This window comes from Panthera pardus, unplaced genomic scaffold (genome assembly GCF_024362965.1).
Source record: "Panthera pardus isolate Hobbes unplaced genomic scaffold, ASM2436296v1 HiC_scaffold_13, whole genome shotgun sequence".
NCBI lineage: Eukaryota > Metazoa > Chordata > Mammalia > Carnivora > Felidae > Panthera > Panthera pardus.
This window is the reverse complement of record NW_026526688.1, coordinates 141,044,605-141,064,895: the sequence shown is the minus strand read 5'-3', so window position 1 is coordinate 141,064,895 and position 20,291 is coordinate 141,044,605. Positions and strand designations below refer to the sequence as shown.

Below are 20,291 nucleotides of genomic sequence, written 5' to 3'. Positions count from 1 at the left end.
CTCATGGTTTGTGAATTTGAGCCCCACCTTGGGCTTACTGCTGTCAGCGCAGTGCCCACTAAAGATCCTCTGTCCCCCTCTGTCTCTGCCCCTCCTCTGCTCACGTTTTCTCTCTCTCGCTCTCAAGAATGAATAAACATTGAAACAAACAAACAAAAAAGGGAAATCGTAAGGAAGAAAAAATACATTTACAAAATTGTACTGCATTTGTTGAAAACACCCACATATAGGTAGACTGTGCAGCTCACACCCATGTTGTTCACGGGTCAGTTGTACTTACAATTATAATTCTACTTGAAAGAGTAGAAATGAGGACCAGCCAAGTGAAGACATTCAGAGGAGACGTCTGAGAGGGTCCCAAACACAAAGCTTCCGTGTTCTCTGGATGTATCTCCTTCCCGGCACATCGATATGTAATTACCAACCAGGGAAACTCCTTGGATCTTTGGTATCCAGCTTTTATTAAGGATTCATTACATAGGCATGACTGGTTGCATAACTGGCCACACGATTGAACTCCATCTCCAGTCCCCCTCCTTTCACTGCAGGTCAGGCTGACATCCTCTGGCTCAAAGCCCCAACCCTTCTAAATCACATGGTTGGTCTTTCTGGTGGGACCAGCCCCTACCCTGAGTTGTCTTGTTAGCATAAATTCAGCTGTGGTTTGTGGGCACCTGCCACGAATAACAGACATTCCTATTATTTGGGAAATTCCAAGGATTTAAAAGTTACCAGCTAGGAACCAGAACAAAGACCAGCCCAAATTCTGTATTATACAACAGCCCCCTGTAGCCCCCTCCAAGTACCCCAAGGGAGCCACAGTTTCTATGTTTCTGTATCAGAGAGGTTCTGCAGTAGAAGTCCAGAGAAGGGATATACTGGCTCTTAGATGGGTGTCAGATAGGTCACTTTGAGAAATTCTCATTAGAACGTAAATACCTTCACTTAGCTTAATGACAGGTAAGTGACTGTTTTACTCATGTGCTCATAAGGGCTCCATTCAAACGGAATCAGCACTAGGCATTTTAACAGAATTTAACATAGAGAATTGTTTAAACACTTTTTTTGGAGGACTGAAAAAGCTAAAAGGGAACACAGGGATGATACAGAGGTATAAACAAACCCCAGGGCTGGAACAACAAGGGAAAGAAGTTGGAGTTTTCAGGAACTAGAAGCTCAGGGGAGGGGTATCACCTGGCCAGTGTTGGTGCCTCAGGGGCTCAGTGGAGAGATTTAAGGAACCAGAGTTCCGATCTCTGCAAAAGGGCTGCATCTGGCTGGAGCTGGCACCCTCCATGCTAAGTGACTTTTTCTAGGCGCCTGGAGCCAACCGCTGCTGCCAGGATTAAAGACCTTCACTGGTTTGCACTGACATGAGTAGCAAACAACTAACCTGTTCTGCTCTCCCCTGCCTTCCAGTCTCCCTCTACCCACCCCCTTCCCCAGTGGTGGACCTAACAGGGAGTTGGGGCAGGGGAGAGGGGTACACAAGAGAAGTATAATTTGCAGTGTCCCAATCCCAGCTCCAGAAAGTAAGGTATAGAAGGTTGAATTTGGAGTAGATGAGATAATTGCTTAATAATAGCCATAAACAGGTACATTGTAGGTGTTTAAAATATTTGGTTCTCTGAGTTCAATGAGATTTGCATATAAAAAAGTCATCAGAGCCAGAGACTGTATCCCAAGGTGACTTGTTACTTCTGGGTATTTCTTAGAAGAGTTACTACTCCATGAGTTGACTTGCCACTTGATGGATTTCTGGGGTCCAGCGTCTATGTATAAACAACCCTAAGACGTAAGCTCTATGAGGGCAGGAACTTTGTCTGGTTTTGTTCACTGCTGTAGCTCCAGTGGCCAGAACAATGGGAAATAAATTCAAATATGCATTGAATGAATATCCTCAAGATTGAGATTGTCGTCTTAAGAGCCAAGTGAAAGTTCTAGCTTTTAGGATTGTTGTTTTGCATGTATGAACTGTGGTAGTAGTTCAAAGTTATCAGAGGCCCCTATATCTCTGTGAGATAAGCTCTCTAAGGCTATAAGGAATGGGACAGCATTTAGGTTACCTTGATTAATAGGGATTAATGATACATAAGAAGTAAAAGAAGAAAACAGTCTTAATCATGTGTAGCTAAGCTTTACGGAGATGAGATTCAGGACACAGCATTAACCTGGAGACTCAGCCCTCTTGTCCCTCCCTCAATATCAGGCATTCATTGCTCCCTGTGCTAATGTTTCTGGTACAGTAACTCTTTTCCCTTTCTGCTTCTACTGTTCTCGAGAGCACCAAGTAACTTCTCTCCCCTTACCACATGGTGTTTGTCTACATAGGCTTTTATTTGCTGCATGGTTTATGGTTTTTCTTGACTTCCGTTTTGTGCCTTATTCCTTAGGGTCTTTCCACCTCTCTGTTGTTGTACTGTCTTTGACTCTTTTTCTGTACAGCTCACTCCCTAAGAGAAGATTCAATGGGCTAAAAGGAAAGCTGAGAATGTAGTCTTTAAGTTGTGTGAATTATGTCCTGTTCAAGGTCCATGTTCTAGTACTGAAGAAGAAGGAAATAGTAATTGGAGGGCAAACTAGCAGCTTGCCCACACTAGCTTTTCCATTATCCATATTTTAATGCCACTGTCAGATAAAATGGACCATGATTTGACCTAAAAAGGCAATTCTTTCTGTTCTTACACATCTGCCACCACACACAACATGGTAATAGTTATGAGAAGAATGTGTCCGTATCAGAAGAGAACCAGCAAGATGAAAAAAAGAGGTAAGATTTATTTTATCAGGTACTCACTCCTTGGCAAAGTTGACATTTAAGCTTTTCTCTGTTTTGTAATAATGTTTTTCAGTTTGTCAAGGTTTAATTTATTCTTATTTGGTTTCAGTATATAAGAAGAGTCTTGGAGATGACATTAGTTCGGAAACATCTGGAGATTTCCGGAAAGCTCTATTGACTTTGGCAGATGTAAGTTTTTATTTTTTCTTAACTGCCCGATAGGCTGCATGCTTAATGATAATTTCTAGGGAGTTTAAAAATAACCAAACTAAGACAATGAGATTGCAATTCTCCTTATGAAATAATACATTCGTTTTACATTTTCATTTCTGGACTCCAAAGAATATTTATTTCTTTTGTTGGTATTTAAATTAAGTAGGAAGCATGATACAGAAAAATTTTCTTCAGAAATGGGTGTATCAGCCTCTGGATTAAAAACAAACAAACAAAAAGACTTGCAATGGGTTGCCTGGATGGCTCAGTTGGTGAAGCCTCCGACTTTGGCTCAGGTCATGATCTCACAGTTCGTAGGTTTGAGCCCCACGTTGGGCTCTGTGCTGATAGCTCAGAGCCTGGAACCTGCTTTGGATTCTGTGTATCCTTCTCTCTCTGCCCCTCCCCCACTTGTGCTCTGTCTCTCTCTCTCTCAAAAATAAATTTTAAAAAATTAAAGATTTTTTTGAAAGTCTTAAAAAAAGACTTGTGAAAACAAAAACAAAAACACGATTGCTGCAACTTTATGGTTGCCGCCTTTGGAAGAGTTGCTAAACCATTCGTCAGCGTGTGACCAAATGAGCCCACATCTAGCTCTCTCTTCTTAGGAGGCTCATGACTTTATAATAAAGGTGGTAAGGTCAAGGGTGAGATATAACCACATGTGTGTACATGAGAGGAGGTAATTTAAGCCATATCTCACTGGCCCCTTTCGGCTGATTTACACAGCTCTTTACATGTGACGAAGTCCCAACGCTGGTCTCAGCCTGCGGGTAGAAATAGTACTTGTCGAAGTGAGGCATTATGCCACAAGAAAACAGTTTATCCTAATTATGGTTTCAGTTACTTCCAATGGTGAAAACCTTAAAGGTCGACCCGACAAAGCCAAATTGATGAGGCATTGCTGCAAACATGCACTCGCACAGGTTTGTGTGCAAGAGCACACACGTGTTTGTGCACGCACAGGAGCACACAACCTCCACAAGAGGCAATTGCAGAGTAGGACTTCAGGCCAGGTGTTTAGACTCAAACTGCCCTGGACTCTCACGCTCCTTGGCTGCCTAGTAGCTTTATTTAGACAAGTTACTTTAAGCCTTAAAACTTCTGTTTTCACATCTGTAAAACTAAAATAACAAGAGTACCAACCTCGGGGGCTGTTGTGAAGATAAAGAGAGAGAGCGCCTGTGTGTAAAGTACATAGCACCTGAAAAGTGATTGAGACGTGGTGGCGGTGGCTTATTAGCAGTAGTACCATTGACAGTCAGCATTTTTTTTTTTTAAGTTTATTTATTTATTTTGAGAGCAAGAAAGAGAGCAGAGGAGGGGCAGAGAGAGAGAATCCCAAGCAGGCTCTGCACTGTCAGCGCAGAGCCTGATGCAGGGCTTGAACTCACAAGCTGAGATCGTGATCTGAGCCGAAGTCAAGAGTCACAAACTCAACCAGATGCCCCGATAGTCAGCATTTTTTTTTCCTGGAGCAGAGTGCGCAATTAAACGGAATAAAAAGACAAACTAACAGCGGAGTGGCAGCAGCACTGAAAAGGAAAATGAAAGAAACCACGTGGAAATCAGACAAACACACAAGGACCTAATGTCTGCAAATGGGAATAAATGTGCTTTAAAAATATTACAGCCAAACATGCCATTCACCTACAATTCTCAAAATAATTCCGGCAATCCTCTTTCCTATCTCCCCTCTTTCTGTAGTGTGCTGAGTTTCTCTGCACAAGCACACATGCACTTAGCCACAGAGCCCTCAGTGTTAGAGTTCAAGGGTTTTGTCTTTTTAATAGACTTTATTTGTCAGAGAAATGTTAGACTTCCAGAAAAATGGAGCAGAAAGTACAGAGTTCCCTTATGCCCCTCACAGTTTCCCCTGCTATTAATATCTTGCATGGTGTAGTATATTGTAATTGGTGATTGAATACTGCTACATTATTATTATTATTGTTATTATTAACTAGAGTCCATAGTGGACATTAAGATTCACTCATGGGTTTGGACAAATAGATGATGTCATGTATCCACCGTTACAGTATCACACAGAATAGTTTTACTGCCCTAAAATTCCTACACTCCAGCTCTTCATCCTTCTCCTCCTCCCTTCAAAACCCTGCCTAACACTGGTCTTTTTACTGTCTCTATTGTTTTGCCTTTTCCAGCATGACATATGATGGGAACCACACAGTATGTTGTCTCTTCAGACTGACTTCTTACATTTAGTAATATGCTAAGTGTCTTTCATGGCTTGATAACTCTTTTCCTTTTTATCGCCGAATACTGTTCCATTGTGTGGATATATGACAGTTTGTTTCACCCGTTGAAGGGCATCTTGGTTTCTTCCAAGTTTGGACAATTAGGTATAGAAACTTCTGCAAACATCCATGTACAGGTTTTTGTGTGGACTTCAATTTGGTCAGTGTCAAGGAGCACAGTGTCTGGATTATGGTTAAAGTGTGATTGGTTTTGTGAGACATGTCCAGACTGTCAAAGTGGCTGTATCGATTTGCATTCCCACAAGCAAGGAATGACAGTTCCTGTTGTTCCAAATCCTTTGGTGTTGTCAGTGTTTTGGATTTTAGCCATTTTCTAATAGGTATGTAGTGGTATCTCATTTATTTTTTTATTTTCTATTCCCTAATGGCCTATGATATTGAGCATCTTTTCATGTGCTTTCTTGCCAACTGTATTTCTGATATCTGGGCAGATCTCTTGCCCATTTTAAAAGTAGGTTTTCATTATTTTATGTGAGTGTCTAGAGCTCTTTATGTTTTCTGGATGTAAATCCTGTACTAGATGTGTGTTTGTAAATATTTTTCCCAGTCTGTGGCTTGTGTTTTCATTCCCTTAAAATCTTTGAGTTTTCAGAAGAGGAAAACGAGGCTCAGAAAATTGTGTGATTTGCTACAAATATCATGGCTGATGAGTAGCAGAGCCACAACGGGAGCCCCGAGTGCCTGATTCCTCTGTGTTTCCTGGCCTCTGCTGGAGAAAAAAATCTCTAAAACATCCTGTTGATTGGAATACCGAGTCTTAGAGTCTTCTTTATTTAAAAGGATTACCTTTGTTTGCATCTTCCCTGTTTAGGGCAGAAGAGATGAAAGTCTAAGAGTGGATGAGCAGCTGGCCAAAAAGGATGCCCAGGTCAGTAATAGAGCAAAGAAAACATCTCCTGTAACCTTTTTCCCCCTTGACTGCCTTTTTATTCATTTGGCATCACCGGCTGTCTTCTCCTGTCCTCTCTGAAGGAGAAGCCTGAAGGCTGGGCATCACCCACCCTAGCCCTCTGCCTTCCCCAGTGGGTGGGTATTATTCTTCTGGCTCCAGCCACCCTCTTAGATTCCTAGTTTGCTAACAGTGGAACGGTGAGAGACTTGGAAAAGAGGTTATCTCCCTGAACTCTACAACCAAGGACCTCCTCTTGTCATTCCATACCCTCTGAGAAGGAGGAGGAGGAGGAGGAGGAGGAGGGGAGGGAGAGAGAGAGAGAGAGAGAGAGAGAGAGAGAGATTGTGTCCATAATAACATTCTAGGTCTTCCTTTTTATCCAATAGATTCTCTATAATGCTGGGGAGAACAGATGGGGTACAGATGAAGATAAATTCACCGAGATCCTGTGTTTAAGGAGTTTTCCTCAACTGAAACTGAGTATGCACTCACATTACAATCCTTTTTGCTTTGTGTTGTATTTGCAAATGTTTTTTGGCTTAATATACAAAGTTATGTAAAATGAAGTTAAAAATAGCAAAGTCTATTCCATTTGCATGTATAAACACTTCAGGAAAAAAAAAAAAACATGGGGGAGCTGTGTTCCAACTCAAGATACAACTGACACTGCTCTTGTCTTCCCCTCCAGGTTGAGTACATCACTCACTAGTGACAGGTAACAGATGGGAGAAGATGGCAAGGAGAAAGAAAGGGGGAGCCCTCTGGGGTGAGAGGAGAGAGGAGTATTCTAATGGTATTCAGGAAGCTGAGGCAATGCTTCCAACCCAATTAGCCACTTCCCTAGTTAGCCACTTTCCAGCAAAACCAGGCATTGTGGGTGAGAGTATCTTAATGCATTAATGAGAATGAATATTCAGCTTTTTCTGATATAAAGCAAATTGGGGAAAGGGGAGCATAGTTTTTTTGCTTAGGCCGACTATTACATGGAACTGCTAAGCACCCACCTCCTCATTCATGTATCTCCCTGAACCACCTGGAAGCAACAGCACCCAGAAGCCCAGAACTCCATTCGCTGTGAATAGCTGAGTGTGGCTCCCAGGTGTCGGTCAATAGAGCAACCGCAGCACATGACTAGGCTTATGCTGAGTTTATGGAAAAATGAGGAAGCATAAGGATATTACTGTGACTTTTTAATTCTGAAATTGCCCTTCCTTGATTTTGGCATTAAAATTTCACTTATTTTATAAAATAATGGTAATAGTGTATTGTAGTTCCTTTATTAATATCTTTATTTGAAACATAAAAACCAAACAATCCTAGATTTCTCTCCAAAATTTTTTTTTTTCAAAATTTACTTGGCTTGCAAAGTATGCCTACATACTTAGGGACGTATGTGTGGGTTTTGCTTTGGGGCAAAAACGGATCAAGAAATCTGAATGCCTTCTGGTAAGTGTGAGTAGGCCATGCTGCCTTTGGGGTGACTTACTCAGCAGAAAGAAATCTTCATAATTAAGATTTCATTAGCAGATAAAACATATTTGACTAATGACCACACTGTTGTTCCCAGGTGCTGCTATAATTTAAAAGTAGCCCATTGCCCTAGATAAATCATTTTTCATTTAACCTTTCAGGTGATTTTAAATTCCATCAGCCTGGGAAGGGGGAGGAGAGAAGACAGAATGAGATCATTGAAGAAAATGGCCAATGAAGTTTAGGTTTTATTGCAGATGATTCTTTTTTAATTTTTTTGTTAACATTTATTTATTTTTGAGAGACAGAGAGAGACAGAACACGAGTGGGGAGGGGTGGGGGGGGTGGACACAGAATTTGAAGTAGGCTCTAGGCTCTGAGCTGTCAGTACAGAGCCCGACATGAGGCTAGAACTCATGGACCGTGAGATCATGACCTGAGCTGAAGTGGGACGCTTAACCGACTGAGCCACCCAGGCGCCCCAACTGCAGATGATTTTTTTTAAAAGAAACAACAAAAACTTCCATGTTCAAGTTTTGATGGTTTGAAGAAGGAGTTTTTGAGTTTGACATTTAACAACTTGATTTGCCGCATATCAAATAAAAAAACCAGAATATATTCGAGTGTGGTCAACTGGGATGCTTTAAATATTTTTATGGTGTTGCTTTCTAGCATTTGATGAATATAGAAATATTAGCCAGAAGGACATTGAGGACAGCATAAAAGGAGAATTATCTGGGCATTTTGAAGACTTACTGTTGGCCATAGGTAAGCCCTTGAGTGTTTGTAAACTGAGTTACTTTGCACTTGTTTTAAATTGATGTGAAGATTAGCTCCTTTCCTGTAAGAATCCTGAGTGATGCATCTTTATGCTCCCATATCCCCTAGCACAGTCCATGGTACACACGATATGCTCAACAAATATTGTTAAATGGATGCATGAAGCAGTTATCTTTTTAGGTTTTACTTTGTCTTTTAATTTTGTATTGGTTTGTCACCACGCTTGGGTTGTAAACTCCCTGAAAGATGAAAATATTACATTTATATTGCCATTTTTATTGGGGCTTGTTGAAAGACTGAGCAACTAAGCCAATTTAGTGATTCATCATATTTGGTTATTTTTGGAAGATATCAATGGCTTCCCAAAACTGAGCCCCGGTCAGAGCTATAGGTCTTCTCCCTCTTGGCCATGCCAACCAGGAGTATCAAACAGAAGGTCAGTCACAGACCAAATCTGTTCCTAGAGACATGTGAATTAAGGAGCAGACGCAAAACACTGTTACATAAGTGGATGAGTCTTCTCAATGAGGTCTCTGCCTCGTTGTTATTTATCAGCAGTTAAAGATGCTAGAAGCAGAGCAAAGGTACACCCTAGGGAGTTAGCGGTGTAAGCGTAGGTGTTGCTGTGTCTGGGAGTTGGAGATGAGTCGGCTGCTGTGGGAGTTTCTCTGGCAGGTAATTTTATTTTCCTCATGACTAAAGGTAATTACTGTGCTAATGTTCTGTGCAAATATGACGTGATAAGCCTCTGAAATTCAGGTGAAGCATTCCCCTCTTCATTCTCAATAAAAGCCAGTGGTGACGAGGGGGTAGAGTGGTATGGTTACTCAAAGAATCTTTTTAAAAAATATATTACCACAGATTGACTCAGTTTCCATTAAATGAAACTGAACATTACTTTGCTTTTTTATAACAGTCCGTTGTGCCAGAAGCATGCCTGCCTTTTTAGCTGAAAGACTGCATCAAGCTTTAAAGGTTTGTCTGGAAATTTCATATACATTCTTATTCTCCCTCAAGAAGAATATGAAAAGTATTGCATAATATTGATGGAATTTCATGTTTCTTTTCTCCTTTGATGAGTTCTTTTTTGTAGCTAAATTGTCTACTAATTTGTCTCATAGGTAGAGAGTATCCTAATCCTTATAGAGACAGGTACAGTGACGTGTTGACTAAATCGTTTCCTCCACTTCACAGTATATTCAGGCAGTAAAAGTTGTTTCAGAACACCAAGACTCAAGCCTGACCCATTAGATCCAGTGGCCTCTCAAACTGCCTTTCTTAAACTAAACCAAGCTGAGTCAGTAGCCTTTCGTGCCATAGAAACCCTGGGTTTCCTTGTCTATTTACCGCTGATAGATGGTGAGGTCTCTGAGTACAGGCATTTTTCTTGCTCTCTTCTATCTTCAGACCTTTGCACTGAGCCTGGAACTTTAGAAGATGCTTACTTCAGGGTCTTCACTGGAAATTTCCTATAAAGGTCCACATGTGCCTTAAAAGTTATGTTCAGAGTGAACACGCCAAGTCCCTCACCTCACCCCCCACCCAAAGGTGCTTCCTGTCCTGTGTTCAGTCACCTCAGTGGATAGCCCCAACAGGAACCAGCCTTGCCCTACTTTCTGAAGTTATACCATTCACCCTATCTTTGTCCCCCATGCCTCAGCCACCTTGGCCTTCTTTCTGTCCTTGACTATGCCAAATGTCTTCCCCCATCAGAGTCTTTGAGTTTGTTGCCCTCTCTCCCTGGAATGTACCTTCTCCAGATCTACCTCTGGCTGGCTCCTTCTCACCTTTCAGGTCACCTCCTGAGAGAGATCTTTCCTGACTAAACAGGTCAGTTTGCTTCCTTTCAGTCACACCCCATTATGTAATTCTTACTACTATTTACATAAACATGTTAATTTTCTTTACTGTCCATCTCCATCCATTAGAATGTAAACTCCATGCAAATAGAGATATAATCTGTGCTGTTCACTACCGTATGCACAGTACATGGAGCAACGTCTGATATGTAGTAGATGTTCAGTAACTGTTTGTTGAATGAATGAAGAAATGAATAGTGTCAATATCCACCTAACTGCTCAGCAAGAAATTTTACACTTTTCTCCCTCCTTCATTCTCCCCAAATGATACATCCCTAAATTTTGTCAATATACCCTTGTAAGCACCCCTTAAATCTACACATTTTCTCCATTCCTACCACCATTATTCTAGGTCAGGCCATCATGAGCTCTCTTCTTGTTACACAGTCACCCCTGGATGGGTCCCAAAGCTTGTAGTCGCATTCTGTTCTCTGTATCCCACTCTTGCCCTGCAATCCCATCTGCATGCTTCTGTCAAAGGGATTTCCTGAAACATAAATCTGATCTGCTTTCAACACTGTCATGTTCAACAGATTGCAGTTGTTCTCCACATTTGGGGTAAAGTCAGAATTTCATTCGTGGTTTACAAGGTCCAGCCTTTTCAGACACATTTCTTGCTATTATTCTTCCCCATTATTTATGCATCCTTGAATGTGGCATTCTTTCTTGGCCTGAACCTTCATGCATGCTGTCTCCTCTCTTGGAACATTTTTCCCCCTCTCTATGTGAGCCCTACCTTCTTTTCATCTGGCTGATTATTTAGGCCCCAGCTCAAATACCCGTTTCCCAGATAGACTTTTCCTAATTCTTGATCTATTTTAGGCTCTCCTTACATATGCTCCCATAGTACCCAATATTTCCCATATGTTGGATTATATTGTAATGGCTTGTTTTCTTGCCTGTATCCTTTACAAAATTGAAAGCTTAAAAAGGGTATCTCGTTTTTGTTTTTGACATTTTGCATGGTGATGGCACACAGTAAATGCTCAATAAATATTTCTTGAATATATGAATGATAAAATTTGATGACAAACGAGTGGAGAAGAGTCACTGTGGTTGAATATTTTGTGCAGCATTATCTATTTCCTGTAAGTATAGATCTATGTATTGTTTTGCGGCCAGTGAGATTTGTATTGTGGACACCTGTATTTCTTAACAGGGTGTTGGAACTGATGAGTTTACTCTGAACCGAATAATGGTTTCCAGATCGGAAATTGACCTTTTGGACATTCGAGCAGAGTTTAAGAAGCATTATGGGTATTCCCTATATTCAGCAATTAAAGTAAGTCTCCTCTCGAAAGTAGTAAAACACATATTGCCTTTTTCTACTCATCTTCTTTCCTGCATACTCTGTAAACATAGAGATATGTGACTCAGTTTTCTTACTCCCTGTCAATGCATGAATGTGTTTTCTGAGTTTAAAATAGTGATAGCATAGGAGCGCCTGGGTGTCTCAGTTGGTTGAGTGTCCGACTTCGGCTCAGGTCATGATCTCATGGCTTGTGAGTTCAAGCCCCGCATCGGACTCTGTGCTGACAGCCCTGAGCCTGGAGCCTGCTCCAGATTCTGTGTCTCCCTCTGTCTGCCCCTCCCCCACTCACGCTCTGTCTCTCTCTCTCTCAAAAATGAATAAATGTTAAATGAGCACTGGGTGTTGTATGTAAGTGACGAACCACGGGAATCTACCCCCAAAACCAAAAGCACACTGTACACACTATGTTAGCCAATTTGACAACAAATTATATTAAAAAAATAAAAATAAATAAAGTGTACAACTTGAGGAATTGGAAAAAAAATTTTTAATAGTGATGGCATAAATAAACAAATGAATGAACAAATAAATAAATACATAAATAATAGTGATAACAAAATGTCTCCCAAAGATAGTGATTATTTTTCAGCTCCAAAATCCCAGGCACATAACAGACACTCAACATTTTCTTTTAGGTTTAGTGGCCATTAATTGTCCTTCTTCTTTGAATTATATATGCAAATCAGTTACCTATATTTTATATTGTATTCTTATTTATTTATAGTCTTATTTATTTCAATTTTTCTTTATGACAATAGAAGGAAATAAAAATACATGTTTTAAAGTTCCTATTTTTAATGGAAGTATAGTTGGCATACAATGTCCCGTTAGTTTCAGGTGTGCGGCATAGTTAAATCTCCTCTTGTTTTACTCAAAACATAAAGAGCATGGTTCTGCACTGTGGAACTCTTTTCATTTCAGTTTATAGGAAGTTTTCTCATTCTTTTTAACAACTGCACATCATTCCATTGCTTATGTATTCGCACCCACCATATCAATAGATGTTTCCAGTTTCTTGCTGCTACAAACAATTGAATGATGTTGTGCTATGCATGCCCAATGTCATGAGGTGCAAGTGTATCTAAGGGATACAGTCCCATACGCCAGTAGGATTGCTGAGGCAGATGTAAATACATTAGTAATCTTGGTAAACGTTACCAGTGCACTTCCCTTTGCACATAATGTAGTCAACTCGATTCATTCACCAAAACGAATCCTATTTTTCTTTCAGCCAGAGCTTTTGTTTTTACGCTAAACCTTTGCAGAAGGTGCTGCATGCTGAAGTGGAAATTGAGGAACTTATTCAACAAGGCATCTCTCAGACTGTGCCTGGGGCTTAGCACAGATTTCATCAGTTCACACTCAATGCAATTTGAATCGATTCTGACACATCACAATAGTTTCAATCAACACAGGAAGATTTAATAATGTTAACCATATTGTACTTACTAAGGCAGAAAAGTAGACTCATACATTTTATAAAGATTGCCAGTAACAAGGTTGAAACATAAAGAAGGCCTTCAGTTCACCCTCAGCAAACTGGAAAATTAAATTAACCATTAGTTCTCCCTCCCGCAGTAGTCTGGCTAATTGAGGCTTATTATATTAGGAAATATCTAAACTATGCCTGCCTTGATAGAAAAGAAAAATCCCTGGCTAAAGAATTCAGTTTGTAATTTAAAATTACATAAGGTTTCTTCATTTCTATCACCTAAGGTACATTTTTTTAAATGAAATGTTGGGTTGGATCAGGGAAAAAAATAGAGAGCTTAATTAAACTATTTCAATAATCAATAAGTATAAAACAAATTACAAAGGAGACCAAAGACCTACCTCCCCCAAAATCCCAGGCTCGGATAGACTCACAGGTGAACTTCACCAAACTTTCAAGGAACAACTCTTATACAAGTTGTACCAGAAAACAGGAAAGGTGAAAGCTGCCTAATTCATTTTATGAATTTAGTATAATCTTGATTCCAAAGATATAGGATAAAGAAAATTACAAATTCATGTCACTTATGAACATAGATAGCAAAGAGTAAAATATTGACTGAATGTATCAGTTTAAATTTTTTTTTAACGTTTATTTATTATTGAAAGAGAGAGTCAGAGCCTGAGCAGGGGAGGGGCAGAAAGAGGGGGAGACATAGAATCTGAAGCAGGCTGCAAGCTCTGAGCTGTCAGCACAGAGCCTGAAGCGGGGCTCAAACTCACAAACTGCAAGATCATGACCTGACCTGAAGTGGGACGCTTAACCAACTCAGCCACCCAGGGTCCCCCGAATGTATCAGTTTATCAAAAAAAATAACGCATCAAAATCAAGTGAGGTTTAATCCAGGAATGAAAGAATGGCTCAACATCAGAAAATTAATATGATTGCCCACATTGCACACATATAAAAGATAATTATATAATTATTTCAATATTTTCAGAAAAAGCTTTTGAAAAGGGCCAATACCTATTTATGATAAAAACATTTACCAGGGGCGCCTGGGTGGCTCAGTCGGTTAAGCGTCCGACTTCAGCTCAGGTCACGATCTCGCGGTCCGTGAGTTCGAGCCCCACGTAGGGCTCTGGGCTGATGGCTCAGAGCCTGGAGACTGCTTCTGATTCTGTGCCTCCCTCTCTCTGCCCCTCCCCCATTCACGCTCTGTCTCTCTCTCTGTCTCAAAAATAAATAAACTTAAAAAAAAAATTTAAAAAAAAAAAAAAAAACATTTACCAAATTAAGAATAGAAGCAAACCTCCTTAAATTGATAAAGCTTACATACCAACATATTATAACAAATACATATTTATACTCGGTGGAGAAACTTTAGATGCAATTCCTTTAAGATAAGGATCAGAACAATAATATTCCCTACATACTAATACATACCACGCTACTACTACCATTAATATGCCTTAATGCTATCTTACAGAGGACTAGGGGTCCTGGACAGTATTGGAAAGGAAGAAAAAAATATGTGTAAAGATTCAAAGGGAAGTGTTGAAGCTTCCGTTATTTTCAGTAGATACAATCATCTTTCTAGAAAAAATCAACAGGAATTATAAATTATTATCAGTAATAAAAATTCCACAGTGTTGCCAGTTAAAGATCAACCTGTAAAAATTAATAGTCCTTCTTAGACTATATAATCAGAATTAAGCTACCATTCATAATAGAAACAAAAACTATATAACTCTATGGAGAAAACTTTAAGACTGTTCTAAAGAGCATAAAATATGTCAGTAAATGGAGAGCTGGTTCATATCACTTGAGTAATATGATAGGATATTGTAAAGATGTCAGTAATTCCTCAAAGTAAGCCATATAAATCAAATGCAATTTCAATCAATATTCCAGCTAGATTTCTTTGAGGAACTTGGTTAACTTACTCTAATATTTATGTGAAGGAATAAAGATTCATGATTAATCAACCTTGAATAAGAGTAAAGGGGCACCTGGGTGACTCAGTCGGTTAAGCATCCCACTTTGGCTCAGGTCATGATCTCACAGTTCATGGGTTCAAGCCCCACGTTGGGCTCTACGCTGATAGCTGAGAGCCTGGAACCTGCTTCTGATTCTGTGTTTCCCTCTGTCTCTCTGCTCCTCCCCTGCTTGTGTTCTCTTTCGCAAAAATAAATAAATAAACTTAAAAAAAAATAAGAGTAAAGATAGGGAAAGGGCTAGTCCTATTAGAGACTGACATGGTACAAAGCCATTATTGTTTTAAGTGTAGTTTTGGAGTAAGAACAGACAAATTAAGCAATGGAACAGAATGGAGACCTTAGAGACAAATTCAATTGTTTGTGGAAACTCATAGGATAGAGGGAACACCATAAATCAGTAGGGAAGGGACAGATAATTTAGTAAAAATGTATTTGGGAAATCTGGTCGATTCTACAGTGAAAAATAAAACTGGATCCTGCCCAACCCCATATCATTGGTAAACTGCAGATGAACTAAAAACCCAAAGATAAAAGATAAAATTAGAAAGTTAATCCAAGAAAATACAAGAGTTACCTTTGTGACCCAGGAGCAAGGAAAGAATTTTTAAATAAAACTTCAGAAGCACAAATCACATTGCAAAAATGACAAACAAAAGAAAATGTGTTATTAAGTATACTATTAAGTATAACATTATTATTAAGTAATCTCGTTACATTTTCAATACTGACACATAGGATTTTTTTGATGTTTAAATTTCTATAATTCTAAATTATAGAATTAAATTAAATTAAATTAAATTTCTATAATTCTAAATTTCTATAATTGCATATCACCCGACTTTTGGTTCTGCCTCCTCTTCCTTCTGCCTATAGTTTGGACATTTTTCTGCTCATTACACCTTTCTGGTGTTGGTGATTGGTGGGGGAGAGAAGGAGAGAGAGAGAGAGAGAGTAGGAAACACAAATGTGTCCCTCTCATTACTTAGTAGTAAGACATTAATACAAAATTTGGATAAAATTACATTAATAAGATTTCACTGAGCAACAAACTAAGTAGCTATTTAATAAATAGTACAATTCCAAGGTCTTAATGGAAATCATAGTAGCCATCCTCAACACATAGTCTATGTGGAGATTTGAGGTGACCATAAGTAAGATAATTAGAAGAATATACTATAAACAACATACAATTAAATTAAATACTGTGGTACAGAGGAGAGCAACACAGGAATTCAGAGTAAAGAAGTTTGGGGTTAGATAGGGAATGTTTCTTGGGGAACTGGGTCTTGAGCCTACCTTTGAGGTTTAATAAGCTTGTGTTGAGTGCCTCCTGTGGGCCAGGTGCTATGCTGCTCAACAGGGACTCAGGTGAATGCTCTAGAAATGTATGTATGGTTAGGAGTAGGAGGGACAGAAGCAGTAAGGCACTTGATTGATGAGGCGATCTACCTTGGGGAATACTGAAAAACAAAATCCAACTGGCAAGATGAATTCAGATGAAAGAGAGTTTTGAGGTCACAGAATTTGTATTTCATTCATCCACTAGAGATATTTACTAAATGCATATTATGTACCTGGATCAGAGTTACAATTACAAGCAAAGAAAAAAAAAGTTTCCCCGTCCTTATGGAATTACAAATAAATGTAAAGTTACAACTATGTCAAATGTAAAGGAAAGAGATACAGTGCTGTCAGACCATAGGATAGGGATAGGAAAAGCTTCCGTGAAGAAGTTATGATTGAGTTCTAAAAATGAGTAGACAAAGGTTGTGGGGTTGGAGAATCAGTAAAGCATTTCAACAAAAGGAAAAGGAATTACAAGGGGAAAGACCTCATGGTAAAGAAACATAATGAGAAATAAGGCTGAAGGGACCAGATCACCCAGGACCATTTGTCAACCTTTGAAGATTTTGTCTTGAGCCCAAGAACCTTGAAGAGTTTTCCACTTAAGTGCATAGTGTCATGATCAGAAGTACATTTTGAAAAGATGCCTGTGATCACAGACAATGCATTGGAGAGAAGAAGGAAGAGATTTGGGGGTGTTGAGTTCTTTTATTAGTCATATTGGAGCTGCTACAACTGGGGATTGCAAAGTAATAATGCAAAGAGATCAAAGAGCAAAGGCTCAAAAGATATTTAGGAATTAAAACTTAGGGGACTTGTTGTGTTACCTTGGTAGAAGGAACAACAAAGAAAAGGTGTCAAGGATGACTTCCAGGTTTCTAACTTGGGAACAGATAGTGATGCCATTCCCTGCACGAAGGTCAGGCTTTAGGTGTGTTTGTTTGTTTGTTTGTTTGTTTTTGTTTTTTTACTTTTCTTTTTTGGGAATGGGGGAGAAGTTCATGAGTTTGGTTTTACACGTGTTGAGTTAGAGATGTCTTCGAAACATGGAAGTGGAATTGTCATGTCAGGAGCTAGTGGTATAAGATATATTTTCAGAGTCAGTTATGTTACTGAATAGTTGGACGTGAATGAAAATCCTCTAAGGAGAAAATATAGGTAAGAGTATAGAAGAGAAGAAATATAAAAGAGAAAAAAGCTTAGAATTGAGAACAGTAAGAATTAACAGTGGGAGAATACAGGTGATGAATCTAGAGCCAAGGAAACTAGTGACAAGAGATGGGAGCCTAAAGCAGATTTGTCATGGTCAGAATGGAAAAAGGAATAACGTAAAAACCACTGCAAAGAAATAATTGGCAGGATGGATTAAATGTAGAGAATAAAAGATGGGATCAAAGTTGGGAGAAGAAAGAATCAGTGGTACCACTGTTAAAATACACCAACACAGACATTTAACTTCTTAAGAGCAATTAATATGGCCTAATTCGGAAGACATAAATTATGTTCAAAGGCTTTGAAAATACATTAACTTTTTTGTGGTTGTAAAATTTCTAGAATAGCCATTTGACTAGAAGGCATAAAGGTATAGAGGTAGAAGAAAGGATGAACATTTGTTTAGTACTGAGAATGGATCTGCATTTTATGTTAAGCTACTTGGACGTATTTTCTTTTTCTTAAATTTTTTTTTAATGTTTATTTATTTTTGAGACAGAGAGAGAGTGAGAGACAGAGTGCGAGCAGGGGAGGGGCAGACAAGGAGGGAGACACAGAATCTGAAGCAGGCTCCAGGCTCTGAGCTGTCAGCACAGAGCCCGACGCGGGGCTCAAACCCATGAACGACCATGACCTGAGCCGATGTCAGACACCCGACTGAGCCACCCAGGCACCTGTAACTACTTGGATGTATTTTCTTGTCTAACTGATAGAACCGCTAATAATTGTTTACAACTTGGTCGGAGATGGTAAAGGGAGCTGTTTTAACACCCAGTGAGAGCACTGTTGGTTTATCTGCAGTTCCAGAGATTATTACATCTGGCAGAGCAAAACTTGGAAAGCCCAACAGAGGAAGAACCACAGTCTATATAAAATAAGAGAATGTGTATTAACGCCTATTGTGTCTCATTGTGAAAGCAACACATAACCTCTAAATAACCTTTCTTCATTGTGTCTTTTGCATTACTGCTTACTCTAATATTTATCCTGGTGTGAAACTTGGGTGTAAGAAGTGCTCACTGTTTGAGTTGCCTTGAATAAAATGAGAATAGTGTGAGGATTTTAAACAGTCTAGATTAAAAGCCAAGTTTTACCTCCAATGCTATGCAAAAGTTTTACCTGTTTTGCCTAGCAAACATGGCATCTTTGTACACAAGCCTGAATCTCACATGTTGTCTGTCTAAACAAAGATCTTTTTCGGCTAGCCTAGGGGAAAGGAACTGAGAAGTATGCACTTTGGGAATGTCAGGCAATGTAGTATGGTGTTAAGGGGCCAGGCCCTACCTGTTCATTAGTCTCTATATGATTTCCTAACCTCTGTTTTTCTCATTTTATCTGTCTATTAAATGGACATACTTAGGCTACCTACTGCATAGGGTCATAAGGGTTATAAGGTTAAAGTAGTTAACCCTTCCAAGAGCAAGTGTTTGATGAATATTAATATGTTATTAAGATTATCATTTTTAAAGTTTTGTTAGAAACGTAATATTATGTAATGTTACATAATCGATGCAATCTTATTTTTCAAATCCAAATTGAAATTTAACTGCCATGAATCAGGAAGAATTTAAACATTATATATTGTAAAGAAGATGCTAGGCTGGAACATAAGCACACTCAGGTATGAATGAATAACAGAATTACAGATGGATTTCACAAAATAGGACAAGTCATGAGTCTCACCCCACTGAATCACCCAGGACTGTGGGATTTCATTCGTTTTGGTCCCCTCATTATTTATGCTATATCTGTCCTTCTCTCCATCGGTCCTGTTCCTGACAGTCAGATACTTCTGGAAACTATGAAACCACGCTCTTGAAGATCTGTGGAAGAGATGACTGAGTGAAGAACGCAATCTCCGAAGGCCGCTGCTCCCACAACGGGCCTTTCCAACAGCTCTTACTCCTTTCTCAGAGTTTTGAAAACCCCAAGCAAGCGTAAACAGCAACCTGTTTTCCTAACACACACTTCCATCGTTCCATAATAACGACAAAAAGTGATTCTAGCAGAGCATCTCAGCATCATGTAGGAATTCATAAATGAAATTTTTAAGTGGTATTAAGGATCTACTAATACAAGATAAATTATATTTCAGCTTAGGAAGTGAGAACCTTTGCAGAATTCTAACACATTGAATGTGTAAGCAGCATTAATAAAAGCTGTTGCCTTTGTTAAAGGTAATTTGTCTGTTTTTTAGCCCATACCAACATTGTCTTGCTGGTCGCTAACAATTAATGATATTTTAAAACGCATTTTTGTTATAAAAGCTATTGCTGCTTTACTTTATGTATTACCTTATTAATCGCATTTATCTTTAAGAAAGGAATAAAATGAATGTAATCCTGGCCTCCTCTTTCTAGTTGTGATCAAGCTATAGGAGTGGCAGTGCATGATAAGTTATTTCAGCCCCCGGAAAACATCTGCTGAACTATTAATCTAACCACTTCCTGTCAAAATGGCAAGCATGAATTGTGGTTGTTTCATGCTAAATACTACTTTCCCAGAATGGCTGTGTAGAATCAATTCTTTAAAGTTTCTTTTCCTCTAAAATAAGTTGGCAAAACTATGCATTTAAAGAAAATCCTTCATGTTATCTTTGAAAGGGACCTAATATCAAATACCTTGACTAATATGAAATATATGAGGTAAAACTTTCCAGTTGGAGTTATCAGTCTGGACTTGAATAGAAATGATAAATGTATGAGAACTAAAAATAGGGATG

General features: G+C 39.1%; 1 protein-coding gene across 4 annotated transcripts in view; it reads left to right on the top strand.

The window, feature by feature from the left end:
- The window catches only part of ANXA3 (annexin A3), a 53,493-nt gene extending 33,579 nt beyond the window's left edge, over positions 1–19,914 (top strand). For all 4 annotated transcript variants that reach the window (XM_053901466.1, XM_053901468.1, XM_053901465.1 and 1 more), the window contains 7 exons: positions 2,889–2,968; positions 6,080–6,136; positions 6,547–6,640; positions 8,303–8,398; positions 9,327–9,385; positions 11,429–11,551; positions 19,352–19,914. In XM_053901466.1, the coding sequence (XP_053757441.1) occupies positions 2,889–2,968; positions 6,080–6,136; positions 6,547–6,640; positions 8,303–8,398; positions 9,327–9,385; positions 11,429–11,551; positions 19,352–19,411 (569 nt within the window). In that variant the 3' untranslated portion in view covers positions 19,412–19,914. The remainder of the gene's footprint in view (positions 1–2,888; positions 2,969–6,079; positions 6,137–6,546; positions 6,641–8,302; positions 8,399–9,326; positions 9,386–11,428; positions 11,552–19,351) is intronic.
- Positions 19,915–20,291: the final 377 nt, after the last annotated feature.